The sequence below is a fragment of the Bombyx mori genome, chromosome 11, assembly GCF_030269925.1.
Source record: "Bombyx mori chromosome 11, ASM3026992v2".
Taxonomy (NCBI): Eukaryota; Metazoa; Arthropoda; class Insecta; order Lepidoptera; family Bombycidae; genus Bombyx; species Bombyx mori.
Genome location: NC_085117.1, coordinates 9,241,726 through 9,269,013, shown reverse-complemented (window position 1 = coordinate 9,269,013; position 27,288 = coordinate 9,241,726). Strand labels below are relative to the sequence as shown.

The window sequence follows — 27,288 nt, the reverse complement described above, 5'->3', positions numbered from 1 at the left end:
TTAAATGTTCGTTTTATTATAAGTCTTCGTTAGTGGTGCGTTCAAATAGACGTAACTCAGACGTAAACAACTTCATAATCCCTAGGAACGCATGAAGTACCGCGTCACGCTTATCCCCGTTTCCAAAGCCTAAAAATAGAATGTAGCCCGTAAATTGGACGACGAAAATTGTAAAATATTCGAAACGTCGTAAATACAATAAAATGACAATAAAAACCCAAAGGGTGTAGAACCGTAAAAATGGCTTAAAATATGTCTATGTACAACTCTTGAAAATAGGAGAAATTACAATATTGTTGTTGTTCGTTTTAATTTATGTTGCATCTAGGTCTGTTTTATTATTTTAATAATGACTAGATGATTTTTTTTGATAACGCCATATTGTGGTTTCTTTAAAGCGGTTAGTTGCCCTCAATTAAGAAAAATAGTATTATTATTCGCCAATAGATGCCAGGAAGAGTTGATTATTGAAAACACGAATAAAACAACATTTTCTGAAAATAAATCGTAGCTAGATCGATATATCGCCCCCGAAATCCCCTGTATACTAAATATTATGAAAATTTATCTTATTGTATGTTCACGGCTTAGTTTTGTATGGTTAGATTTTATTATGTGTGCTTTTGTCGTGATTGTTATTTGTAAAGAAATTTCCCATAATTATCCCGAATACATTTACGGACGTAGATTAAACGTTTTCATTATCATTGTTCAACTAAAACACTTTTACGGTTTAATCTCACGTTGCTTTTGTACGTTCAATGGTCCAAGGTCACGGTCGTCTTAAGACGTTGTCAAAAGTATTATCTAATTTGAATAATAAAGCTTTAATTACCATGTTAAGATAAGATTTATTAATACACGTTTCTATGCACACAGGGGGAACTAAGTACCTAACATTATCTTGTGGTTTGACAGTTAGTTCAACATTGGATTTTATTACCATTACAAGAGGATCATCCCAGTGCCTTGGATAATTTTGTTTATATTGTTTTCCTTTACGGCGGCTTTTCTATTCTGCAAGTAATTCCGATCTCCAAGTAATAATGTTTACACGAAACTCTATCCTTATTCGTGCTCCTTCAAAGGTTTCCCCCTTAGTCGTTCGATGAAGCTATTTTCCTTAAAGGGCCATTTACCCCAGAGATTTAAACAACATAAGTTTATCTGTGAAAGCCATTAGGGAATCTTTTTTTTACATTTATTACAACTAACTGCTTTTTGTTTTCACACTTGGAACGATTTTTAAGATTTAATGCGATATAAACAACTCCACCATAATGACGACTTCAAGGACTCTTCACAATATTTCGTTTGAATAATCTTCCTCGTATGTACTACAGACGAGTAGTAATGATGAAGCAAATTTTAAATTTTATCGTAGTAGTCTTTGTTTTACTTTATTTAATGTTTCAAGCAAAACAATTCTTTCCGCGTCTGACATACACGGAACATCCGTTATTTCCTACGACAAAATCCATTCGTCCACTATATATAGTAGCGTAAACGTTTTGCTTGTACAAATATTTGTTTCGAAATTTGGTGCTAGTCGGTTATTAGGTGAATACTTAAATTTTCACCAATATGACAATGTTATGATATGATTTAACGTGAAATGAATGATCCATACATCATCCGGAACTCGGCCCGAAAGCATCCCGCAGCTGCTGCTCGTCTCACTAACACGAATGTGATAAATCACGACATAAAGGTTCATAAAGTCGTCCATGCGTCCTACAATAACAGCCAATTTTAGTCTAAAGCGAATGAAGTGTTGTTTGCATAATGATAAGTTGCCACAGTTGACTGGAGTATTTACAGATCCGCTGGATTACGAAGGCTTAGTGGCGCTTTTAGTATTATTAGTACTACGTCAATATCGTTTGTATCTTTATAAAAAGTTACATAATGATGTTCATGAAAAACGCTTTCAAAACAATTCGAAATTTGAACTGGTCAAATGACAATAAATGTGATATTCAAATTATTTATCTTTTAAAATACCGTCACGAAACGTATTGTTTCGACACCTACTGGTAGTGACAGTTGTAGAATACAATCATGTATTACATCATTGTTATCGACAAACGGATCGATTAGGAATCAGTGTAACGTGCTGATTGGCCACACCTAACCCTTATCAGTCATGAGCACGTTCATGTGCTAACATTGTAAATTAGATATAACAGGAAGCTAACTATTCATTTTAAATGTTCATCTCTATAATATTTATGTTTAGCTCTTTCTCTGATCTGTATTCGTCTTTGATGCAGAGCTCTACTTTGAAGTAAGCCAAGTGGCATGTATAAATGTTGATCCCAAAAGGTAAGAGAGCGCTTTATGTGAAGTGTTTCCGAAGAACTCTCATTTATTGCCATTTCACTTTTACTGGAGAATAGGGTGATGTGTATTTGTAGCAATTTTTAGACTTAAACGGACAGTAAAAAAAGAAAATGTCAGATAACGTACACGTAATCTATCATACATGATGAAACGACCCATTTGATAAGTGGTCTACGGACCCCATAGACATCAACAAGGTAAATGCCGCCATTCACATAAGTGTAAGTATGTAAATATTCGCTTTAAGGCATTGTTTGAGATAGTATATTCTGTTCGTTTTTAACTTTTTTGATTTTGAAATGAATGAATGAATTTGAAAGCATTGATTTCACTTACATATATAACGTAGCAGTTATAAATATTATATCAAATTGGCTACCGTGAATCAAATCGATCGCTGAAATGTCTATGGGATACATAATTCATATTATGAATCACGTTCATTATGTAACACAAGGCTTGTTCCCGTCACGCACGGCGCACCTAATGCAACTAACTACCTACCTACCTACAAAACGTTTTACACAGATGTATTCTCTCACACGGAAGCGAATCACCGTCTTGAAAATATGCTTATTGCCCATAAAAGTGACAATCGTTAAGGAGAGTTCGCAAAAAGCAGACACTAATATTTAGCACGTAATTAACTGCACTTTATGTGGTGTTTTAATAATTCGAAAGGTCAACAGTACTGACCTTACTTGTTTCTGAGTACATCGTAAAAATCAATGTTGAAACTAAAATAAGTAACCCCCTTTTTATTTGTAGCTTACTAATTTCAAAATAACGGAATATAAAAGAATGAGTAATTCGTAATTCGTTACGGAAACGCTGTAGCGGGAGCGACCTTCGAATATGAGTCAGCATTGTGTTCTACGCCTAGACTTGTTTCTGCTTAAAATGGTCATTTGCATCAATATCTTGCCTCCCAAAGACATTGACTCCGGTACCTTATTAAAAGGACATCGAGGATTTGCATTTAAATCGGACGTTACCGTTAATGTTGCAATCGTTCAGTGTTTAGTTCATGGTCGTAAAATGTATCGACGAACAACGAAGTAAATATTGATTTTATAAATTTAACCAAGGGCTATAGTGGTTTTTTGAAGTGAAATTTCTTTAGAATCGTTGGGTGTGATTTCAAACTCGATGAAACGAAAAAATGAAACGTGAAGTTAAAATATCAATTCACGTTCTCGTATTTCTCTTGCTAAATCATACTTATCTGCCGTAGAGATACCGTGATCATACAGGCGGTTCCCTGAGGCTGCTCCATTGCACTGCGGAGTGGTTGGTGGTTGACCCTTGCGATTATTCTTATTTTTTATAAGTTTCACTTCTACCGTGTGTGACTTGCAAACAAACACACACTTTTATTTTTATTTATTTTTTATGAGCCCATCGCTAATAATGACGCCACCCCAAATTTGTCCATTACATACAAAACGTTAGCTTCCGGCGTATGTCATGGGGGTTCAACATCTCTATTATCTGGTCGTTGATTGATAACAGACTTCCGTGCGGCCCATTGATATAGTTATCTGTCCTATTTGCCCTACTTGGATGACGAGACTACGTCGTCATTGAAGTAATATAATACGCTTCTCTTTTATTGGTTTCCTGACTGCTATATCAGATTGCGACTCGCATCTATGTTTACATTTCTGTAACAATAAATGTTTCCTGTTCAAGTTATTGTTTGTAAAAAACCCTGACTATCAATGATTTGATAAAAATAAACATAAAACACATAATTGAAAAACAGGTGGTAGGGCGTCTTGTGAATACTGGTCGGTATATTACTGGTTATAAAAACGGAGAGTTACAACTCGTTGATGTCTATGAGCTCCGGTAACCGCTTAATTCCAGGTGGGCCATGAGCTTATTCACTTAACTACGTAATAAATTAACATATGAAAATTTTAGATAATTATCTAGAACAAAAAAATAAGCTACGCTGCGCCATGTAAAGTTTAAAATATTATCCTAAAAATATAATAAAAAATCCCACTGAGATTCTGTCTAATGCGATAGGAAAAATACATGCTTTGATAACATAAAATTAGAGAATGCGGGCGTGTAGAGTCACTCGACCGCACAGGAACATTGTATTGTTTTCCCGCAGATCCACCACGAAGTCTGGACGAACGGCCTTTTGTCGACCCGGTCCATTGTCTTCAACCTATTCAAATGCGTTTGTAAAAAGCGTCTACGTTTTTATAATATTCATCGACCCGCCTGCTATGCTCCCTGCCATTTGAATACAGTAGGTACTTACGGGCGGCGTTTATTTACGGCAATTACATCACACATGTCGAGACCCTAATGCTACAATGATAGTAAATCTCACTCACTTGAGAACCCATTTTCAGTTTTATTGACTCAATTGTCTGTTGCTCAACCGTTAGTCAATTACATAAGATTGTAATGTATGCAACAAGATTCGATGCGCTCACAACATACAGCGTTCGTGCCTCTAACGAGAAACATGATGCTCAAGATATTTTGTGTCCTTTAAAAACGTCAACATCGAAGTACGTTGTTATGTTAAATAGGATTATTGTTTTATAACTTAACGCATTAACTTGCTCCGTGAAGGTTACAGTCCGTTTCAAACAATCATTCAAAGAATATCTTAACAATGCATATGTAATTTCAATGATAAAGTGCAATTGTCAACCGATTGTTGCGGACCAGTAGATTTAAAACGTTCATAGCTTTGTTCGTATTTGTTATCGTATCGCCAGTAGTTGATTTATTCACATTTGAATATAATGGGTATAACAACCCTTCTAACAATCCGTTGCATTAAATTCTCTATTCAACGTATGTAGTTCAATGAACCTATTTAAAATTAAATGTTATTATAGCTCTTATTTGTTTAGCAAATTAGTGTTAATACTGCTTACAGTGCTTCAATTACCCATCACAAAAATTAGATTTCCAGAATTTTTAGGCAACGTTTTGGCTGTACAATGGGATCCGGTGGGTCGTATGCTTCTTCGCCTACAATTCCAAAATGTTTCTAGTTTAATTTGTTTTTATTCACCGGTCTGATGATTAGAATATTTGTAAAAAATTTCTCATACGACAAATTGCTTGCAGCCACCGGCGATCGTCACTGATTTCCTCGTCATTCACAAGATACTTACTATACGTATAGTTTGTTGACACGTTTCTGAAAGGAATGCCACATTATGCGCTGTCTAATCATACCGTCCCCGTAATGTCCTAGATAGTTATTTTTGACATCTTGCTAATTACGAGCGTGAACACTTTCACATCAATCTAGTTGATTTATTTAGAAAATGTTTATAATGTACTTCTCATTATGACTTACTTGCTAAATTTCAAAACATGTAAACTCTACTACCGATTCCAAAGAAAGCTGCAGACCCGAGAAGAACTGTTGAAACAAACATATATTTATGTTTTAAACCCTAGATGATTATTTAATTTAATAAAAACACTTGATTAGTGATTAAGTGTAATGTTTGGATAACAAAATAATTAAAAATATACATCAAAATCAAAAGATATGGTCGGAACCGTAACAGAATGTTTAGATAAAGAACACATAACTAATCTACACATTTATAAATACATAATTATAATGACCCAACATTAATTTTTGTGGAGCACCATTAGCTATAATTGTTTCTAAAGTGCCATTAATACTTATGCCATTGATAAAATTTATTGCATCTTATCTAAACTGAGGCCAATAGATGACAATAATTTGTCCGGCTTTTTATTAGAAATTCAAAGACTTGAGAGACTGCTCCAGTAAGCGTTTAACATCAATTGAGTTAAAAGCTTGTTTGACTATGTACTTCTCATAAACTTCTACAGTGAACGATGTTTGATAATAGTTAAATATAATCGCTTTGACCTGCACGTGTAAACTGTGTAGTTGACCTTTGAAATAATCGATAGTAGTCTATGTTTATTTTTATGCTTGCTGAGTTGAGTAGATCCCTTTGCGTTTTGCTAAATGCAAAGTACAAAAGTCTAGTATTCTAGAGTAAACAAAAAGACTTAGAAATAAAAAATACATATTTAGGAAATAATTTTACGTTATAAGCTAGTGCGACAGTGTTTGAACTAAATATCTTATCATATTGTTTACGCGTGATACTGACAGTGAGTTTGATAAATTAATTTTCATATTTATTGACTTGACTTGACTTACATTTTCTTTTCTTATCATCTAAATATAACACGCTTTGCTGTGGATTTGTCCGATATCAATAACTTCACTATTTGAATCGGTTTTTGTTTCACAGGTTCATGGCTTTTAAATATTTGGCGCGGAACCCTTTTTATTCTTTCTAATAATAAAATCGCCCAAGCTATTCCTTCTAATAATAACTATCTGCCAATTAAAGTGCCGTTAAAAACAGTCCAGCCGTTTCGGAGACTACGTAGAACAAGTATTCAGAAAAAAAGTGTTTTTTTTTGTTAGAATTCATTAATAAAATACTGTTATTTTGATATTAGAAATAGACATTTTAATTATATTATTTACTATATTTCTCTAGATATTAATTAGTACACGTATATTGATTTTTTTCTACGTGACCAATAGAATAAACGTGATAATTTGTTTTTATTTTTCAAACCGTAGATAGGCAGCGAACTGGGGTTCAAGATTATTTTGTGTTCTAATGATATGATGAAAAGTTTTTTTTTTTAATTGTGTAAACGACGGAACGAACTCAAGGCCCACGTGTTTGTTAAATGGTTACCAGAGTCCATAGACAACAAAACAAGAATGCGGCCTCCAACCTTGCGATGCGAGTAAAATTCTCAATTCAACGGCTGTCCGATCTTTTGACTAGACTGCACGACTGCTTTGGGGCATAAATAGACAGGAATGTCGTAGCCACCTGTGCGGTCCCATGGTACTTCTTAACAACAGTATATATTTGCATGTTTTATATTTTTCGGAGTTATCACAGGATGCTATTCTTTTAGTCTAGAAGTTATTTGTGAACACAAACTCGCTACATACTGAGAAAATTCTAAAAGAATAGGTAAGTCTCTTACTGGATCGAACCACAGCATAATCACACAACTACGACTACGTCGACTAGGTTTTATATTACCTGTTAGGCCACTAAAAAAATAAATCATTGTGATATATTTATTATCTAACCCAGAAATTTTTATCTTAAGCTTTTCCTATCAGAATAACCTTAATTGTATCCTTTTCACAAATGTCTAATAATTATTGCATGTACCCATTTCTTTGTCCTTATTGAGTGAGCCAATTAGATTCTCTACAATTTGAACAATTAATAAAAAATATAATTATACATTATAAAAGCAAGTTACTTTGAGCTTACCTCAAAATTCACAACCCTGATCCCAAATGCGATCTTAATTTGCTTTTGTACCGGAGCCCATCGTTTCGTTACGTAAGATCCGAAGCGACGTTTGTGGATTTTAACCTTTTCGCTGGCTTCCTTTTATGAAAATAGCTCAGTTACATTTCTTGGTAGAATCCGTTATTGCCTTGTTCTCGTTTCACTATTATAGGTTGTAGACTCGGAATATTTATTGGTACGATTGATAACTTTTTACGTATTTAAAATTATTCGATTTTAAAATTTAAATGCTTGCACTTAGGATTCCATAATCATCCATGGGTACTATTTGTTGCTAATAATAACTTTTATGTATATACTTCGCGTTCATATCGTTTTCAAGTTCCTCTTAGGAATAATCTTCAGGAATTTATGTTTTAGAGTATTTTTGACGACACCGAAAAAAGAGGAATAATCTTTATGTTACATAATGAAATTATTTGAACGAAGTTCCTTATGGGACGATGCGAACGGGTACCCTAACCGGGAAAAAACGTCCGTAACGTAAGATTTTTGTTATTCATGTATAGTCTTAATATTTTTTTTTTTTTTTTATTGCTTAGATGTGTAGACGAGCTCTCAGCCCACCTGGTGTTAAGTGGTTACTGGAGCCCATAGACATCTACAACGTAAATGCGCCACACACCTTGAGATATAGTTCTAAGGTCTCAGTATTGTCACAACGGCTACCCCACCCTTCAAACCGAAACGCATTACTGCTTCACGGCAGAAATAAACGGGGCGGTGGTACCTACCCGTTCGGACTCACAAGAGGTCCTACCACCAGTAAAAATCTTAAAAGTAAAAAAAAAAAAGTCTTAATATGATGGCTATACAGTGTATAATATATAGTTTACGTGATGACGGTTATTATTATTATTCATATAAATAGCTGCTTCTTTGTATATTATTAATATATATTTTTTATAAATCATTGTGAATAAAATAAAATTGATAACTTTGTAAAGTAGTTTTTTTTTTATTAATTAAAAATCATGATAAAAAATGTATGCTCGAATAATTATTTTCTTTATACCTCGAATAGTACTTAAAATTAATATTTTTATATTATGGAACTTCCATCTTATCCGGTGTCCCACGACACCACACAATTTTTTTTTGTCAAATTATTAAATGCCATTTCTGAAAGTGAAGTTGTCACTTATAATTTCAACAACTTATAATTTCCTTAGAATACATATTATCGAACATTTCTTTTCCACTGATTGATAAAACTAAAATACTATGAAGTTTTGTTTGTCCAAATCGAATACAGTTTTCCAGTTTTACAGCTATCATATTTTATCATCCAATTGCACGTTGATATTGATTACTAGCTGACCCGGCAGACTTCATAGTGCCCCAATCGATAAACAAAAGACCTAAACTTTTGTATAAAATGAACTTAAAACAAACAAAAAGAATTCTTCCGACGGGAGACACATCGAAGGAAAAACAAAATTGTAATTTTTATTTAATTCGGAGAATTTTCATATTTATGTAAACCTTAAACCTTCTCTGGACTTCCACAAATAATTCAAGACCAAAATTAGCCAAATCGGTCCAGCGGTTCTCGAGTTTTAGCGAGACTAACGAACAGCAATTCATTTATATATATGTATATAGATTACAAATTTGACGCCGGCTTAGACAAGAGACATCTTGGTCATAGTTTTTTATAATAGAGTATAGTAGAATCTCGTCTTCGTGTACCAAGAAAAAGGTATTAAGCATTTCGTAGTACCAAAAGTTATGCCGAAAGTAAACAGATCTGTATTCACAATTTGCGACAAAAGAAGTTAAGGTCGGCTCTTGCTTTTGATAAAAAATACTTTTGTGTATCGTAATCGTGTATATCTTTTTTTTGATTGGTGTCTCAACCTGTTTAAAACAAATTTTAAAGAGATACTTAATAACTGAAAATTTTTCCTAAATTAAAATTTATAAAATGACCAATTTTAAAAGTGATATTTATCTAATCTTATGCACAACGCGTCCTAAATCATCCCATAGGAGCACGAAATACTAAAGCTTTTCCAATCACACGCATCTGTTATCCGAAACATAAATAATATTGGTAACGTAAATCTTCGACCTAAACAAGCAAAACTATGTCCATGGGAATGTGATCAAACAATCTCAAGCCCCAGGTAAACTTTTCACTTTACTCTGAAAATGGAGCCGAATCAAACAACATTTTCAAGCGCTCTAACAAAAATATTCGAGATTTGCGAATCGAACCCTTGTCAACTTTATTCGGTACATCGCATAGTTTCGTTATGATCAGCCGTAGCCAAACTCGAAGGCTTTGAACCTGCCGACAGTGAAGTTGATTCATCACACCTGCCTTTGTAATGACATCGTGACCTCGCCGGTCCCATCCACAATGTCATTATGCAATGCAAATACGGCCCATTACGGCCGGCCTATCGATCAATCTGTAGATAAGATACAATACGTCACATTATACATTCGTCATATTCATTCGTTATGTCATGGTTTGTAATAAGAGTTGACTCTTCATTTTTGCGGTCATGGCGTGCGTCTAACCCTTATCACTTTTTACAACCCACTGAAACTGTCACTGTTTAATATTGATATGCTTTTGTTCATACCCTTTGTAGCTTTTGAATTTACTTTGTCGAGTCATCTACAGCTGCTCTGGAATAAGACGATTAGACTAGTATAGACTATGGTAAAGATTATAAATATGCAAAATGTTTTATTTTATTTTATTTGAATGCTTTGTAATCTACTAGAAAACATCTCATAGAGTCAGTTATGTTACTTTAAATCTTGTCAACTTGTATCATTTAATAAGTATGTGTGTAAAAACTTAAAATATTGTTACGCGCTGGGGTTCGGGATAAATAAAATACTACCGAATTACAAGTTAACACTGTATAACTTAGAACATTTAAAACACTCAACAAACACTTTAATTTTCTTAATTCGCTTCAGGTGATCCGATCGCTGTTTCGCTTCGAGTAGTTCCGATTGCTAACTCACTGCGTGCCATCTCTGCAACGCTTTTATAGCCGATACCACATCCCTAGATTTATTGAGAATATTCCACACATTTCGAGTACTACGTTTCGCTATCTGACAATAGATGGCGTTGTACTTCTCGAGGGTTCTAGGTGCTACTAGATCCTACGATATTCGGCGATAAATGGCGTTACTCTTACCGGCGTAACAATATGCCAACACGATAAAAAAGGTAGCTAGATATTTTCTTGAAAATTTAATAAAAAATTATATCCGCGCACTTATTAACCACAGAAGCCGGCAGTCGAGGTCGTCTTCGGTCACACGATTAATTTCCGTAATACGACACCTTCCAATATAAAATGCAATGTCGTCGTTTTATGGTCATTTATCATCTCATTCAATATGAATTCCAGTTAATGTTAATTCCGCTTAGTCTACTCAACTTCAGTAACTGTGCTCAGCTTAATAGGCGTTACGTCTATTTATAACTTACCTGTATAGTCTTTGGAAAGTTGCAAATATTTTTGTGTCCAATATACAGAAAAGAAAAACAGTCATGATAAATAAATAACTTTTTTTTAGTAAAAATAATCGTGCAATCAAAATGAAATCCGCAAAATTTGTATATTTGCGTTGACATTATTAGGTTAAGTTCCACGAGTCCGGTTACCAGGGTCCGTAAGCCTGCTCCTAGTACTAGAGGTTGAGTAAATACCATCATCTTGTCTACTATATATGCAGCAAAGATAGTCATGTGTTAGGGTTGGAAGAGTGAGACAACATGTATGAAATACGATTAAGAATCCGATTTCATATTTCAAGGTGGGTGGCGGAACCTTGTTGTGATATCGATGACTCCGGTATGTATTGTAAGTAATCACTTGGTCGTAAGCTCGACAAATTAAATAGTAAAATTTAAATGAGCAATTGCAATGAAATCGCGACAATTTTCGGGTGTTTGCGATTTCATTAAATTTAAGTTTAGGTCTTAGACATGAATCCACAAAAGAAAAGGGTTGTTCTTTGTATGCGATGGCATTTCTCATGCTAAGGCGGCAATAACGCGGCATCGGAACGGTCGTTTTGTCGGCGGACCGTGAGCGGCAAGGGAATCTACACTTTATTGCCTTTACCGAGTACGAGTTAACGCGAGATTGCTGTCTTGATGAGAATGATAATTCGGCTATAAGGAAAGGGCGGCCCACGCAAACGCGACCCCTACATAATTCAAAGTGTCGCAGATTGCCAATCACTCCACATTAATTTACTTCGCTAAGATTTTCCCCTCACCAAAGTGCGATTCCGTCTCACAGAACACGATCGTTTGGTACATTAGCTCAAAAAATCGATTATTTGTTTGAATAACTCTCAGTCAGAAAGAAAATTGGTTTGATGTAAACTGATATGATTATTATTTAAAGCTTTAAAAAAAAACGGAACCCGACAGCTCCGTGCGTTCGTATTAAGTCATTGTTTTCAAAACTAAGTATTCTTATCGCAATACATGTTTTTTTTCCTAAGCCAACGATAATCCTACCCGGAAAAACCAATAATTAATGTTTTCTCTCAAAAATTGCACAGAGTTAGTCGTGATGTTGTGATTCAAGGAGTTGCACGTGTGAAAACTCCTCTTTCCATTGTAATACTGTTCTCGTTCACAGTATATTTAGTAACCGTCTTTCAGATTTGCAGCGGCATCCTCGTTATGGACGGTACGTTGCGAATTAAATATTGTTGTGAGATGTAAATACAGTTTAAAGTTATGTCGTTTTGTTTGAGAACGAGGAATGCACAATCGTGTCTTAATTAAACTCGACCGCCTCAAGGCAGCCGTTGCCATCTCACTGAGGCGACGTAAAATAGTTTCACAAAAATAAACGGAAAACCAATTTTCTCTAAGCTGTGGTACTTTTTAATGACGACGAATGAAGCTTACGACTATCTCTTGTATTAACAAGAGGCGGTTAGCGGACCTATAAAATATTCCGGATACTTCGCGATTGCTGCCACTCCCTTTCCGAAATACTCAATCGTCGAATACTCAGTTTTATTAAACACACAAACTCTAACCCCTGCCTCCCTCGTTATTGAAGCTTTCTCTAATCTCTGCCGATCCTGAACCCGAACAGGGGATCCATCCGGGGACGGGATGACGTTGCATTGTTTCAATCACTGACCATCGTTCCTCTTGCTTTTCCCGGGATACTCTTGCGCTAAATAGAGCTCTAACGTGACTTTAGTAGGATACCGAGATCAATGTGCCACGACACCCGCACGTGCCTATCAGTTATTATTAGAATCCGTTTTTTTATTAATTATTTAAATATATAATTCTAGAATATATCGGGGCATCGGAAGACCGGATTGTCGCATACGATTGTTGATCCGTAAACTACTTAACAGTAGAACCCACGAAGGGCGTTGAACTGCAGGAAATGTTGATGTAGACTCTTAACCATTTTAATTGTACATAAATTACTAAAACAATCAGAGATTATAAGAGTAATTAGTGATTTAGAACCAATGGGTATGTCAATGACCACCACGTGCGACCGCTAATCAACATGAGAATACAATAGGTAGAATGACTTGACGTTCGATCGCCATGACAAACGCAAACCCAATCGGTGTAACCCTACGAATAATAAGCCTATTATTAATTGATAAAAATTAATAAAATAATTATTTGATAAAAAATAATAAAACTATAATATTATTCGTAGGTGTTACCCAATAACTAAAATTATCATTTAGCCGAATACAAAACGATTAATCGTTTATCAAGTTATATCAAAATAATTTACAAACTATTAAAAGAAAAAAAAAGAAAAAAAGTTATAAATTTCAAAATTACCTGAGTTTAAGTCTATAAAAATTTCACAGACCGTTATATCTAAATAATTTATTTAATTAAATATAAACATTACAAATCATTACAATTTTTTTGTTTTGTTATTATAGTATCGAAATGTTACAAATTTCACATTGAAAAAAAAGCAGAGTAGAATAATTGTAATTAATTTTCCGTTTTATAAATATAGTAGTGAGCAAAATGTGTAATTAATTTGACTTTTCCGCATCAAGTAACTTCGGACGGAGATGTTCGAAACTGTTGGGAGTGCATAATTAATTTTGTACGTACCTCGGACTCTGTTAATATACTAATTTCAAACGCTTGAAACGCCGTTAAATTGTCTGAATAATTTCAGTGAAACTTATTAAATGCATATGAAATCGGTCAATTGTGTTAATAACATATCTGTTATAGTCCAATATCAATAATAATAACTAATTAATGACAACCGTGAAAGGTTAACGCGCAAAGTCGTTTTACATTGTTCTAAATGTTTTAATTTTTGTCAGATGACGTGTTTCAGTCATTCACTCGTAAATAGTTTAAAATTCTTATTTATTATGTTTTTTGATTCTCTGTACGAGGCTTATTGAAATTGAAATAAATAAGCCTCTTCTTCTTTTTCTCCACCTTATCCCACTAGCTGAGGTCGCACAGCTAATTTTTCTCTTCCATTTTCTTCTATCAGCTGTCATCTCAACATTCACTCTTCTCACTCTCATATCGTCATTCACACACTCCATACATGTCTTCTTCGGTCAACCTCTTCCCCTTCTACCTTGCACTACCATTTCGATACATCTCCTAGTCACATGCGTCTTCTCTCTCACTTTCACAGCGATGAAATAAACAAGCCCATACAAATAAATTTAGTTTATTGAAAGGAAAATTAAATCTGTATAAACAGGTCGTATTGGCCTGAACGTCAACAAGAGCTCGTTGAGGGGTTGCAACTAATTAAAGTTACGGTCTCCCCGAGCGGCTGTAGCTGTTTCAAATGTTTTACTCTCATTGGGCTCTTTAGAAGCGCGGGCGGCTCACAAACACTCTCGAATGTAAATTACTTGACAAATTATTAAGACGGCGGTTAAGAAACCGAGCTGATTTATGTATATTCAAAAACTCCACATTAAACTAATACTCAAAGTATAAAAGCTCTATCTGTAAAATTATAATAGGATTGTGACTGTTTGAACATTGAAAAAAATATCTGATTTTGTTGTTTATTTGCTTCATCCAGCTATTGAATCGATTTTGTCGATATTTTTAGATTTAAAATTTAACTTGCACTTGTATTTTACCACTGTATCTACATACTTATATAATATTTATATTGCTACAACATACATTTCGTCAAAAAAGTACCTGAAATGGAATGAAATGGAAACTAATTTTTTACTTCTTTGTTGTTTTTAGATTGGCCCAACTGTTGTCAATTTTGACGCGGAGTTTGAGTTGCATTTGTTATTTAGATTAAATACAGTGCTGCTTATTAGTTATATGATATCTTGTGTGTACTGCGAATTTCATAACGGACAAACAGATCGAACAAAGAGTTCGTCTTAAACTTCGCATCACCAATGAAATGTCGTGTTCGAAATCACAAAAATGTTACAGAAGGCTTACAATGAATCGACTTTATAAAAATATGTGCTCATAAATGATACAAAGCGTTCAATAACGGGCGAGATAAAATGGACGATTTAATATGCCTCGCTCTGGCAGGCCGTCAACGTCTGTAACTAAAGTTAACATCACAAAAGTTAAGGAAATTGTAACAAAAACCTCATTACAGTTTGAGAGAGATAGCCACCGAACTCTCTGATGTCTCACGAATTGATCCGTACCATTTTAAATAATCACGAGCTATGAGCACACTTATAAGTCGTCGTGGCCTAAAGGATAAGACGTCCGGTGCATTCGTGTTGAGCGATGCATCGGTGTTCGAATCCCAGGCGGGTACCAATTTTTTTAATGAAATACGTACTCAGCAAATGTTCACGATTGACTTCCACGGTGAAGGAATAACATCGTATAATCAAAATCAAACTCGCAAAAATTATAATGTGCGTAATTACCTTCGATCAACAATAGTAACTAGATTTCGGGTCGGTGCATAAAATCCGTCTCGTCAAATAACAGCGCACTTTAAATGTGAGCTCTTATTTTGTTTAGTTCACTTCAAACACAGCCAATGTCAACCCGTCTCACAATACCGCAGTGTGTATTCAAAAGTTGCAAAAATAAGGCCCGAAAAAGCAATTTAACGGCCGGAATATCTTACTTTCGGTAAGTACATGAAGTATAAACTATATTGTAAGCTTTAAACTTATAAATAATATTAAACTTTGAACAAAATTACCGATTTTTAACCACCGCTACAAATGTTGGCCAAGGCTCGGCCAACACATGGACAAACTTTTGCTTAACAGCACAGTAAATGCATGGAGTAGATTTGTGTTGTAATAATTTTTTAAAATTTGTTAGCGGCACTTCAAAATTAGTTGGTTAAAATTGGTTAATGCTGCTTTTGTGTCTGTTTGTTGGACTCTCATTAGATACTTAGCTTTGCATTTTTATTTTAGCTTTCCTAGCAATCACGTGTGCTGAATGGATCTCGATTGTCGCCAGAGAAACAAGAGATGACTTTTATAAGCCAGCTAATATCTCCGTTTATTGACACTGGACATCTTTGCCTTCCGTGCTCACGGCTACTGAAACGTGGCCGAAACATTGTAATAAAAATACCACGCTTGAAACCGTTTAAACGTTGTTTTATTATGTGCACTGGTCGCGAAAACTTAAAAATATATATTACACAAAAACGTAACGCTAATAAAATAATAAGTAATGTATAGATACTAACAAACATACATTTCCAAAACATAAAAAGTAAACAACTAAACTTTTACTTTGATTCATTAATAAATTATTTTAGTGTTAAGCGCGACTCCCTTACCTCCTGTAGTAAATAGAAATCGGCATTTCAAGAAGCAAAAATAAATAAAGCAAAACGATGTTAGTTCTCAGAGCAATTAAGGGAAAAGTTACTTTATTTGTTGCCTGTTAAGATTGATTTAACATTAAAAGTTGTTTAAAATATGTCTTTTTATTGGTAAGTGACAGGAGTAATTTATTGCTTTGCTTGTTTTATGTGACGAATGATCGTAAGTATTAGATAATGTTTTGGAGATTTGTGACTTTATTACTAGGTGCCATAGTTGTTACTAGTTTGAACGTAAGTGTTTCAAAACTTTTTTCTCCGTTTGTTAGTAAACGAATGTAGCTATATAAGTATATATTCACGCGGACAGTTTTTGCTTTAATTTTGTACGTATCCCTTTATCTAGTTACTATATTATTGATCGAAGGTAATTACTGGTGGTAGGACCTCTTGTGAGTCCGCACGGGTAGGGACCACCACCTGCTTATTTCTGCCGTGAAGTAGTTATGCGTATCGGTTTGAAGGGTGGGGTAGCCGTTGTAACTATACTGAGACCTTAGAATTTGTGTCTCAAGGTGGGTGGCGCGTTTACGTTGTAGATGTCTATGGGCTTCAGTATCCACTTAACACCAGGTGGGCTGTGAGCTCGTCTATCCATCTAAGCAATAAAAAAAAAAAAACAAAACTTATGTATGAAACACAAAAACTCAATCGTAAACGAGTCAATTCCGACTCAACATTCATGATATGCATTGTTACTGGTGACGAGGTGTGAGTTTACAAGTTTGACGTGCAAACTAGTTAACAAGTTTCGGAGTGCCACCTTCCAACTGAACTGAAACCGAAAAAACCACGACAAATTCGATCAAAAGCTAAAGCTATGTTGACTGTTTTTTGTCTATCGCGGTATTGCGCACTCGGGATTCCTTCCGTCAAATGGAAAATTAAGAATATTATTTGAACCTTATGCGACGTTTAAGAGAGCAAATTTGACGAAAAAGGCTAGATTTGTGAAAATAAAACTTTTGGATTTTGCGCCTTTGAACAAAGCCATCATTGTGAACGATTTTTTCCCCAAAAACTCAACCAATACCATCGAGAAACCACCTTCCTTATTGGCCAGATATGTCTCAAGCCGACTTTTATCTTTTTCCTAAACTCAAATTATTATTTTGTGACACCCGTTTTCATTCGGTAAAAGACGTAAAAGAGAATTCGCAGCGAGAACTGAACTCGAATTCGAAAAAAGCGTTTAAGAAATGTTTTGATGAGTGGATTATTCGTTGGCGTAATAGTGTTGTTTTTGAAGGACCTTACTTTGGTAAGGTGATAAAATAAATTTTAATATGATTGAATGACTAACATTTTGCTTATTATTAATCTTTGTCCGGTATTTTATTGACAGAGTAGTATATCAATCAATAAAAATAATTTCTTTTTCACAACTAAATACTAGACAAGAGCAGTTGAACTCATATTTTTGATATGGACGGGTGAAAGGAAAAGGCTATTTGATTTAAGCGATATATTTGCAGCTTTACAGGAGAGTCACATATATTTGTAACTTTACAGGAGAGTACAAAATTTGGTCAAATATCATAACAAAAAAACTGCTTCAGCCATTTCAATGGAGTAGAGGTCCAGCAGTAGTCGAAATTCGACTATAATTAATTGGAATTGTAAGTTTGTACACTATTATGATTGTATTTTATACTTCTATAATCATAAATTTCGCCAAGGCTACACTATAAAAAATATTAATAAAGACAAACAATATTTAATCTATTCTCAATTTGACCACAGACGTCAAGAACAAAAGTTTGACAATGAATAGTATGCATGGGTGTGTGCGTCAAATACATGGTATGTAGTGTGTGTAATGTTTTCTTTATTGATTTAATGTATCTTATATGCATTATTTTAAAAAAATATTAGCATTGCGCACTTCTTCTCTATATACTCTATAAGTGTGGAAAATTTCATACTCCTCCGTCCGCGCAATTTTCGTAAAAAGGGATACAAAGTTTTTGCTTCACGTATTAATATATAGATTACTCCATTACTTAATTGGGGTTCAATTAAAAACATCGGATTGTTGATACTATTACCAAATGAAACGGACCTTTAATTACAAAGATTAATGTCGCGTATTAAGCGAAATTTCGCTTAAATCAAAAAGCCTTTCACCCCTCGATATGTACACATTACGATCATCTACTTAAATAAAACACAGGTAAAACTGTGAGCAGATTGATTTACAAAAATGAATTTGTAAAATTGTTTTTTTATATCACATTTTAAATTCGTGACTATGAAGTTATAATTATAAATTATACTTGCAGCTGACAACATTTAATGGGCTATTTCTCTCATAAGTCATAAACTTCATTTGAGTAATACCAGTACTATTAGAAACTGTTTTATAAACAGCGTTATTTTTGCGCTTAGAAAAGAAATTTTAATAAAACTGAAAGTTTGGAGTTCAAAAATTGTAAATTATCTTTTCAGGTCAAGTCTATTTGGCACAGACTTCCTTTTTATCATCGCTTCATATTTTACTAATGAATCCACATTGAATTGGAATGTTGGGTCTGCCGCTATAATCCTCATTAAGTTTCCCACTAGAAATTTCAAAAGTTAACTACCCTCATTACGATGTTCTGCATTTAATAGCTGACATACTTATTAGGGTAAGGACTATTGTCGAAAATACAACGACTTTGTGCTGTGCTGTTCTAAGGGGCTTCCATAAAGTTTAGTTCAACTAAAACCGGATTGTTCGTTAACTCTTAACTGTTGTCATGCGTTTTAACAAGTCAAAACTTCTAATATATACAGGACTTCCGGATTGGATATATCGTTTCTCAGAATTTTGTTCACAGAATGACAATACTAATAATAATTTTAATGTTTCCTCTGGAACTAAGTAATGATAGCAAAATCTAGCACACATGACCATCTAGAATCTAGAGAGTCTGTGTTACGAGATTTTAAAGTCAAACTCTTCAACTATGGTGTGGTAAATTCTAAAATAGCTTCAAAGTAAAACTACAAACTACAAAGTAAAAAAACAATCGTTTTAATTAAGTTAGTTAATTTTCGTAAATGTTATAAGGCTTATGAGTAACTACATAGATGTGCCTACATTTACGATCAATCAACTTATCCATTTCGGACTTAAAATGAAAGCGTTCGTCATGACCGCAGAACTCATTACGCATATGACCAGATAAATTTATTTTATTAATTAACACGTTTCGCTTCGGAAACTGTAATTTATTATTGATTTCTCCACTTTTTAATGCATGTTATTATACATATATACATTCCTCTTCAATCACTCTATCTATTAAAAAAAAAACCGCATCAAAATCCGTTACGTAGTTTTAAAGATTTAAGCATACATAGGGGTATAGGGACAGAGAAAGCGACTTTGTTTTGTACTATGTAGTGATTAGAGCCATATATACCTATTAGGTTAAGTCGGCTAACGAAAAGTTTGTATTGATACAACTCGTTCGAGTGATCATTGCAAATAAATAAATAAATATAAATATTTTACTAACAATCACGCCACGTTAACTGGTCCCGTGATAAGTTCGTAAAGAACTTGTGTTACAGGTACCAGATAACGGAAATAAATGTAAGATTTTTATTATACACATACATATATTTAATATACATCCATAACCCTGGAAAAGACATTTATATTTATCATACAAATATCTTCCCTTGGCGGGATTCGAACCCGCGACCCCCTAGTGTAGTGACCATGTCACTTACCACTACACCAGACGGACGTTATAAAGTACAATTGTCTATTAGCCTGAAAGTAATGCCGGTTTTCACGTTTCAGCAACGAAAGACGAGTCGGACGGCGACAACGGTGAATGTCGAGGGCGACAGCAGAACGGCGGGGCCCGGGGGAAGCTCTCTTACAATGGATACTCTGAAGAGTGTCTCGATCGACTGGAGCCTAACGGAAATATACCTAATGATAAGGACTCCCATTACGGTAGGTCATTTCCTTTACGACCTAATTGCGTATAGCTTTCGGAGTTCTATTGTAATACTAGCTTTTAGTGTGCTGAGAATGTTTTAAGAGCATTTATGTCGGTGTATGTGAACGGGTGTTTATTGAAAATTGTCTTTATAGAGCAAGTCGTGCTGAGACATTTAAGTAGTACTTACTGTGCTTGCCCATAGCCGCGACATTTAAGTAGTACTTACTGTGCTTGCCCTTAGCCGGCGTTAAGCGCCTACGTCAGTGTGCTCAGTGCGAGTTTTTTAACGTTCTCGATAGCGTAAAAGTTAACTCAAATTTGTATGCAGTTGGAACAGCGCCCCTAGCGGGAAACGTAGCCAAACGTTTCAAATCCATACAAATTCGAGTTAACTTTTACGCTATCGAGAACTTTAAAAAGCCAAGCACGCAGCTGTGTCAATATCTTAACGCATTTTGACAAGAATAAAAAAAAAATGCTTTGTCCGTGAATTTATTCGTAGCTCGAAGTCATTCTTCTCGAAATGTGGAATTGTGTCTCGGAATACGCACCGAACCACCGCCTTTGACACGACGGCTTGAAAGTCGAATAATCAAAGCCTTTCACGGAACTTGAAACTTTTGTACATAATTGTTTCGGTTTTACTTCCCTTTTAATATTTAATGGTTTCTATTTGTTGTCGAGAATTGGCTTTTAACTCTCTATATTTGAATCTTATCAAATTTTCAAGTGGTTTTAATACTTTTAATTAAATTGGTCTATGAGGTTATTCTTATGCGGCCTACATACGACCCTAAAATCAGTGGCGATATCGGGACAGCAGTGGTGGGGATAATCGTCCCTAAATCGTCAGCTTGCCCGAAGCGATTTTAGAGTTTAGGGCAAACATTAAAAATCTGATTACGATTTGCCTATACACGAGGTGATTTAGGGTACGGTTTAGGGTCCTCCCCACCACTGTCCCGATATCGCAACTGATTTTAGGGTCGTGTGTAGGCCGCATTATACGTAAATTTAATTAATAACACTTGCACTGTACGATGTCGTGCATATATAAACTTTTATATGTTCCTAATACTTGGTTTCGTTTTAAAAAATAAACAATCTAATAAATAAGAAATAATACTACGGCCAAGACAAGCCCGCACGGTTACATTACATTGATATTCTGAGCGGCCTGATACTATCTTTGGTTTTTGTTGTAGCTCGTAAATCAAAGATTTTCTGTATTCTTTACACATTTTCGGACATGTGGTGCAACGGATTTAGTTTAATACTATACGTGCCAAAAGTTAAATTCGATTCTGTTGGAATATTTGAAAAAAAAAAAAAATCAATAACAAAAAGTAATGGCGAGTACCCTCGAAAATGTTACATGTCTAGAAGAAAATACATATTTTTTTTAAACAGACAACATACGATATGTTGATATTTTATTGATTATAGATGGGTGGATGGGCTTATTTCCCACTCGATATTAAGTCAATACCGTAGGCCACATTCACGTTGTGATAAGACACCGGAACATGAAAGTTGCTTGGCTTGAGAAATAGGGTTGAACACTCATTATGTAACTGCTTTCACGCCCTTCAAACCGACGTTATTGCTGTTAGCGCGTATTATGAGTCCGCACGAATATATACCATCATGTTTTCTTCTGGGAAACAGTTATGCACCGTTCAGTGTGCTTAGTGCGAGTTTTTTAACGTTCTCGATAGCGTAAAAGTTAACTCAAATTTGTATGCAATTGGAACAGCGCCTCTAGCGGCAAACGAAGGCGAACATTCTAACTCAATACAAATCATATCTTATACCTTTAAACGAGCAATTCTTGTATATTAATATATATGTATAATCTGAATCTCGGAAACGGCTTCAACGATTTTCATAAAATTTAGTATACAGGGGATTTCGGGGGCGATAAATCGATCTAGCTACAATTTCCTTTCAGAAAATGTTGTTTTATTCGTGTTTTCGATAATCAACACTTCCCGACATCTATTGGCGAACAATAATACTATTTTTCTTAATTGAGGGCAACTAACCGCTTTAAAGACACAACAAGATGGCGTTATCATCTAGTTTAAGTTAACTTTTACGCCATCGAGAACGTTAAAAAACTCGCACTAAGCTCAGTTTAAATAGCGAAAACGTAAACCTGTTACAAATTTAATGAAAATTTCGACAACAACTATTTAACGCTAAGTGCGGTGTGAGCTCGTCTAATACATAAATAAATTCAAATATATCGCTTTATTACAATCAAATTTAAATTAAGCCAGCTATTAAAATTTTGTAGGAAGCACGTGTAAAAGACAAAACTATTTTGATTATAACTGTTGTGTTTTGTAATTAAAACCGTTCGTGACTTATTAATTGTTTTCCGTGATATCTTAGGAATGTAATAATAATTAATTTGTGCTCGATACACTGCGGATATAACAATAGGATCATTAGCTTCCTTTATTGGTTTGTTTATCATCATAAACTATAACATTGTTATTGAACGAACGAGGAATACTTTATACGAGATTTTAAAGTACAAACAATAGAAGTGAGTCTAAGATATATTAATCATATATTAGTTAATTTAGTTTTCATCTCTTCAGAAGATTAAAACTTACGGATACAATTCGAAAGAACATCATAACATATTTTTTATATAAATACTAGCGACCCGCCCTCGCTTCGCTTCGGAAACTGTAATTTATTATTGATTTCTCCACTATTTAATGGATGTTATTATACCTACATATAAACCTTCCTCTTCAATCACTCTATTTATTAAAAAAACGGCATCAAAATCCGTTGCTTAGTTTTAAAGATTTAAGCATACATAGGGATGTAGGGACAGAGAAAGCGACTTTGTTTTACATTATGTAGTGATATTACAAACACTCATTTTTTCAATAGGTATATATATCGACAGGATCAGGTAGGACGTATGCTCGTCTGCTTACGATGGCCATAAAAAAACGAAGGATGTTTCACGTCCGATGCAATAAATGTCAAATTTCTTCTTTCAAAATGTTACCGACACGTATAGTGAAAGCATTTTATCCACAAATGCATAGAACTATGCCACTGTTGATTTTTTTACAGCAGTCGACATTGGTAAACGAGAAAGCTAACATTTAGCCGAGTGACTCGGTGGCGGTGGTAGTGCCCCTGGGTGCTGGTCGGGTCGTGGTTTCATACCATATTGGGAATACATACTTGTGACGAATAGATTTGTTTGCTCTCTGTCTCGGTGTTAATGGAAACACATATTTGACAGATGCTTGAATCTCGCTTACGACATTTTCAAGATAAGCTTGCATATTATTATATACAAGTTCCGAATAAAAACAGTCCGACCGTCAGTCTACCGAGCAATATCACACGGTCGGTGGAAGATCTTACCTTCGTCTTTTAAGCCCCCCACAGGTATAATCATATCCCATAGTTTCCATATTACACATAGAATCCCAGTTTGGGTCCAGACAACATTCAGACAGAGAACATTCTTTACGTTTTGCAAACATGACTCAGGAAACGTTAAAACAATGCTATCCATCTCTAAGGAGCGGCACGGATACGTAGTTGGATATGTCGAAACAATGTTTCAACCTCAACGATCAGCTGACAGCGATTTCTAGTACACTTGAAGGTACTGTCGCACTGCGGACAGAGGACGTAATCGAGTCGAGTACTCTACACACACACTAATGGATGCAGTAAACAACAATTTGCATTATAATGTACACAATTACGGGCTGCTACGCTTGAAAAGCGGTGTAATGTCAGATCGACTGTAACGTGTCTTGTTAACAAAGTACATTTCAATGATAGTAATGAATAGCAAGCGAAAAGGTAATGAATAAAAAATGACTGTAAAAAAAAAATGTGTGCGTGTACTAGTGTACACACGTAAGAAGTGAAACTTCTTTATGGCCTTATTTTTCGAAAAATGATCTACATGCAACTTTCTAGAAATTGGTTAAATAAAGTTAAATTAGATAAAGTTTAAACAAAAGGATTTTATTATCATAGACATGAATACAAAACAGATGGCGCGTATAACATATTAAATTTTTATGTTTATTATAATAGTTTGTGTTTCAATTGTTTTTGAAGTGAAACTTCTTTATCGGCGTTGGAAAAAAAATTACCGTCACATTTTTCGGTTACGCGTCACATTTTTCCGTTACGCGCCATCTTTTTTGTATTCATGTCTATGATAATAAAATCCTTTTGTTTAAACTTTATCTAATTTAACTTTATTTAACCAATTTCTAGAAAGTTGCATGTAGATCATTTTTCGAAAAATAAGGCCATAAAGAAGTTTCACTTCTTACGTGTGTACACTAGTACACGCACACATTTTTTTTATTTGTAGTATGACCTCGCGTGAATCCGCACTGGGTAGGTACCACCACCCCGCTTATTTCTGCTGTGTAGCAGTAATACGTTTCGGTTTGAAGGGTGGGACAGCCGTTATAACTATACTGAGACGTTAGAACTCATATCTCAAGGTGGGTGGTGTATTTACGTTGTAGATGGCTATGGGTTCCAGCAACCACTTCACAACAGGTGGGTTGTGAGCTCGTCCACCCATCTAAGCAATAAAAATAAATAAACATTTCGAAGGAAGGTAATATGCTTCGATCAATAATAGTACTAGATTAAGGATCAGGAACAAAAATAAGACGCTCCAGTGGCCACGTTTGCAGACACGAAAACATCTTCATTTCTTAGAAAAAAGTTTAATAATGTTAACGACTTCAGTTTATTATAAACCTTAATGCTGAAACATAAAGTTTAATTACCATTGCAAAATATATGTATTTAGGTCCTTTCGTCAGAAAAAGAATATTATGGAATAAATTTAAAATGTCACTTGAACATAAAAAGTCATCAGTACAAAAATATTTATTCTAAAATGATACTTAAAGCCTAATTTATAAGGTTAAAAATATTTGTTTAAAATTTCGTGCTTATTGTATTGTGGAACTAGATGTAGTTCTTGGTATTACATTTCAATGCTCAGAACACAGTAAGTATTGAAAGACATAGAGTTGCAGAATATACATATTTGTTTTAGGTTTGTTTTGTATGGTCGCAACTATTTTTGACCGATTCAAAAAAGTAGTAGATAATATTTTACATTGCCGCTATTACAACAAATAGGTGATAAAAAATAAAATTGAAAAAGTAAAAAAAAATATGAAAGGAAACACGAAACATGTTTTCCACGTATTCTTTATACAGAAGTAATTAAAACAATAATGTAGGTTTAATTACCTTTAAACAGATTCAGTTTGTTATAAAGCTGTCTTTTAGAAGTCATTTTTATATGAGTGGTTTCTTTTTTACAAATGTAATGTAATCTTATATCAATGAATTTTTCTATAATCAGTTTAATTTAGGCTTATTTTATGGCTGTGTTCGTTTCCCCCAGAAAACAAATCCTTTTCAGCATATACGCTTAAAATATTTACACATACATATAAAGTTTTTTTAATACTTTTTTGCATTGATTTGCCACCACCATTGAACAATTCTAGAATTTTTATAAGGGTTCTATATTTCTTCTCCTCTTTCTTTCGCGACAATATATATCCATTGTGCACAGCGACAAGGGGCTACTAGGAAATCTACAAACAAAAATAACATTATAAAATAACAAAACTACTCTATGCATTCCCTGTCCAAGAATAGGTGATGTTTGTTACAATAGTTGGTGCCTTGTTGCAAACATTGGTCAAACAATCACAATATTCGTAAATTGTGTTTTATTTACAATATAATTGTGTTTATTATTTTATGAAAAACACTTAATAATATAAATTTACCAAAAAAAGATATTCCTTCCAAAACCTTGGTGTTACGGTGGTTTTTTACTCAGTTTTTGAACGCGCATTGCAGCGTTTTGACGTCTTAGTGTTGGCTATGATTGGACCATACTAATTTGAAATAAGACCACAAATTTATTTGTGGTCTTATTTTTCGGGCCGTTTTTGAAGCGCTAATCGCGAATCTAGTAGTATTATTGATTGAAGGTAATATGCTTATTATTTCAACTTATTAATAAATAATATACGTAAAAAGCCTATCCTTGACTGATATCTTAACTTATCATACATGTCGAAACTCTCATAAACATAATTTTTTGTAGGAAACAACTCTTTTTACGTGCCCTCTAGAAACTAATAAAACAAGAAGACACGTCGGGTCGGTTCCTTTGCCAAAAAAAAAAAGCTGAAAAGGTTTCGTTCACGAATTTCTTTCGTCGCCCCGTTTTCCTTACAAACTTTCTTGTTCTACTTTTAGGCAGATTTGTATTCAATGTATTTTGTGTTTCCACGAGTAATGTCTACTTTTCTAATAACGTTTCCGAACAATGGCTTCACTTTAGTTTCCATGATCATATTTCCTCGGGGGAACTCATCGTCGTTCGTGTAAAGAATACTATACTATATAGTAAATACTATGAATTCACGAAGGATTCCGCGTTCACGTCAAAGGCGTTCCGTACTGTCTTGTAAGCCTGGTTTTATGAAACGGGGAGTAAAACGGTTTATATTCTTTTGTACCGAATGAATCTTTATTATGAAACATGTACGGATAGAGCTGATGTATTGAATAAAGGGAAAATGTACGTAAACACATCGGTAAATGAATGTTGGACTCTTTCAGATATCAAAAAAGGTTAGACGTAGTGAGATGTTTGTTTTTCAAACTAAATTATTGATACTCAGTAGTCGAAATTCGACTATAATTTATTGGAATTGTAAGTTTGTA

The 27,288-nt window shown here is 34.4% G+C and overlaps 1 protein-coding gene and 2 long non-coding RNA genes across 7 annotated transcripts in view; 2 read left to right on the top strand and 1 right to left on the bottom strand.

Annotated features, from left to right (window-relative positions):
- The window catches only part of LOC101741505 (cyclin-dependent kinase 14), an 83,841-nt gene that overhangs the window by 33,358 nt on the left and 23,195 nt on the right, over positions 1-27,288 (top strand). For 4 of the 5 annotated variants that reach the window (XM_038013646.2, XM_062671089.1, XM_038013648.2 and 1 more), the window contains exon 3: positions 20,358-20,516. In XM_038013646.2, the coding sequence (XP_037869574.1) occupies positions 20,358-20,516 (159 nt within the window). Of the gene's footprint in view, positions 1-12,393; positions 12,416-20,357; positions 20,517-27,288 lie in introns of those variants that run through there. The other variant, XM_062671090.1, reaches the window with a different exon arrangement.
- Positions 14,666-16,325, top strand: LOC134199678 (uncharacterized). The gene is made up of 2 exons (XR_009974272.1): positions 14,666-15,846; positions 16,143-16,325. It is a non-coding gene; the product is annotated as an uncharacterized LOC134199678 (long non-coding RNA).
- Positions 25,250-26,734, bottom strand: LOC134199677 (uncharacterized). Its single transcript, XR_009974271.1, has 2 exons — positions 26,340-26,734; positions 25,250-26,141 (listed from the first exon to the last, which is right to left on the bottom strand). It is a non-coding gene; the product is annotated as an uncharacterized LOC134199677 (long non-coding RNA).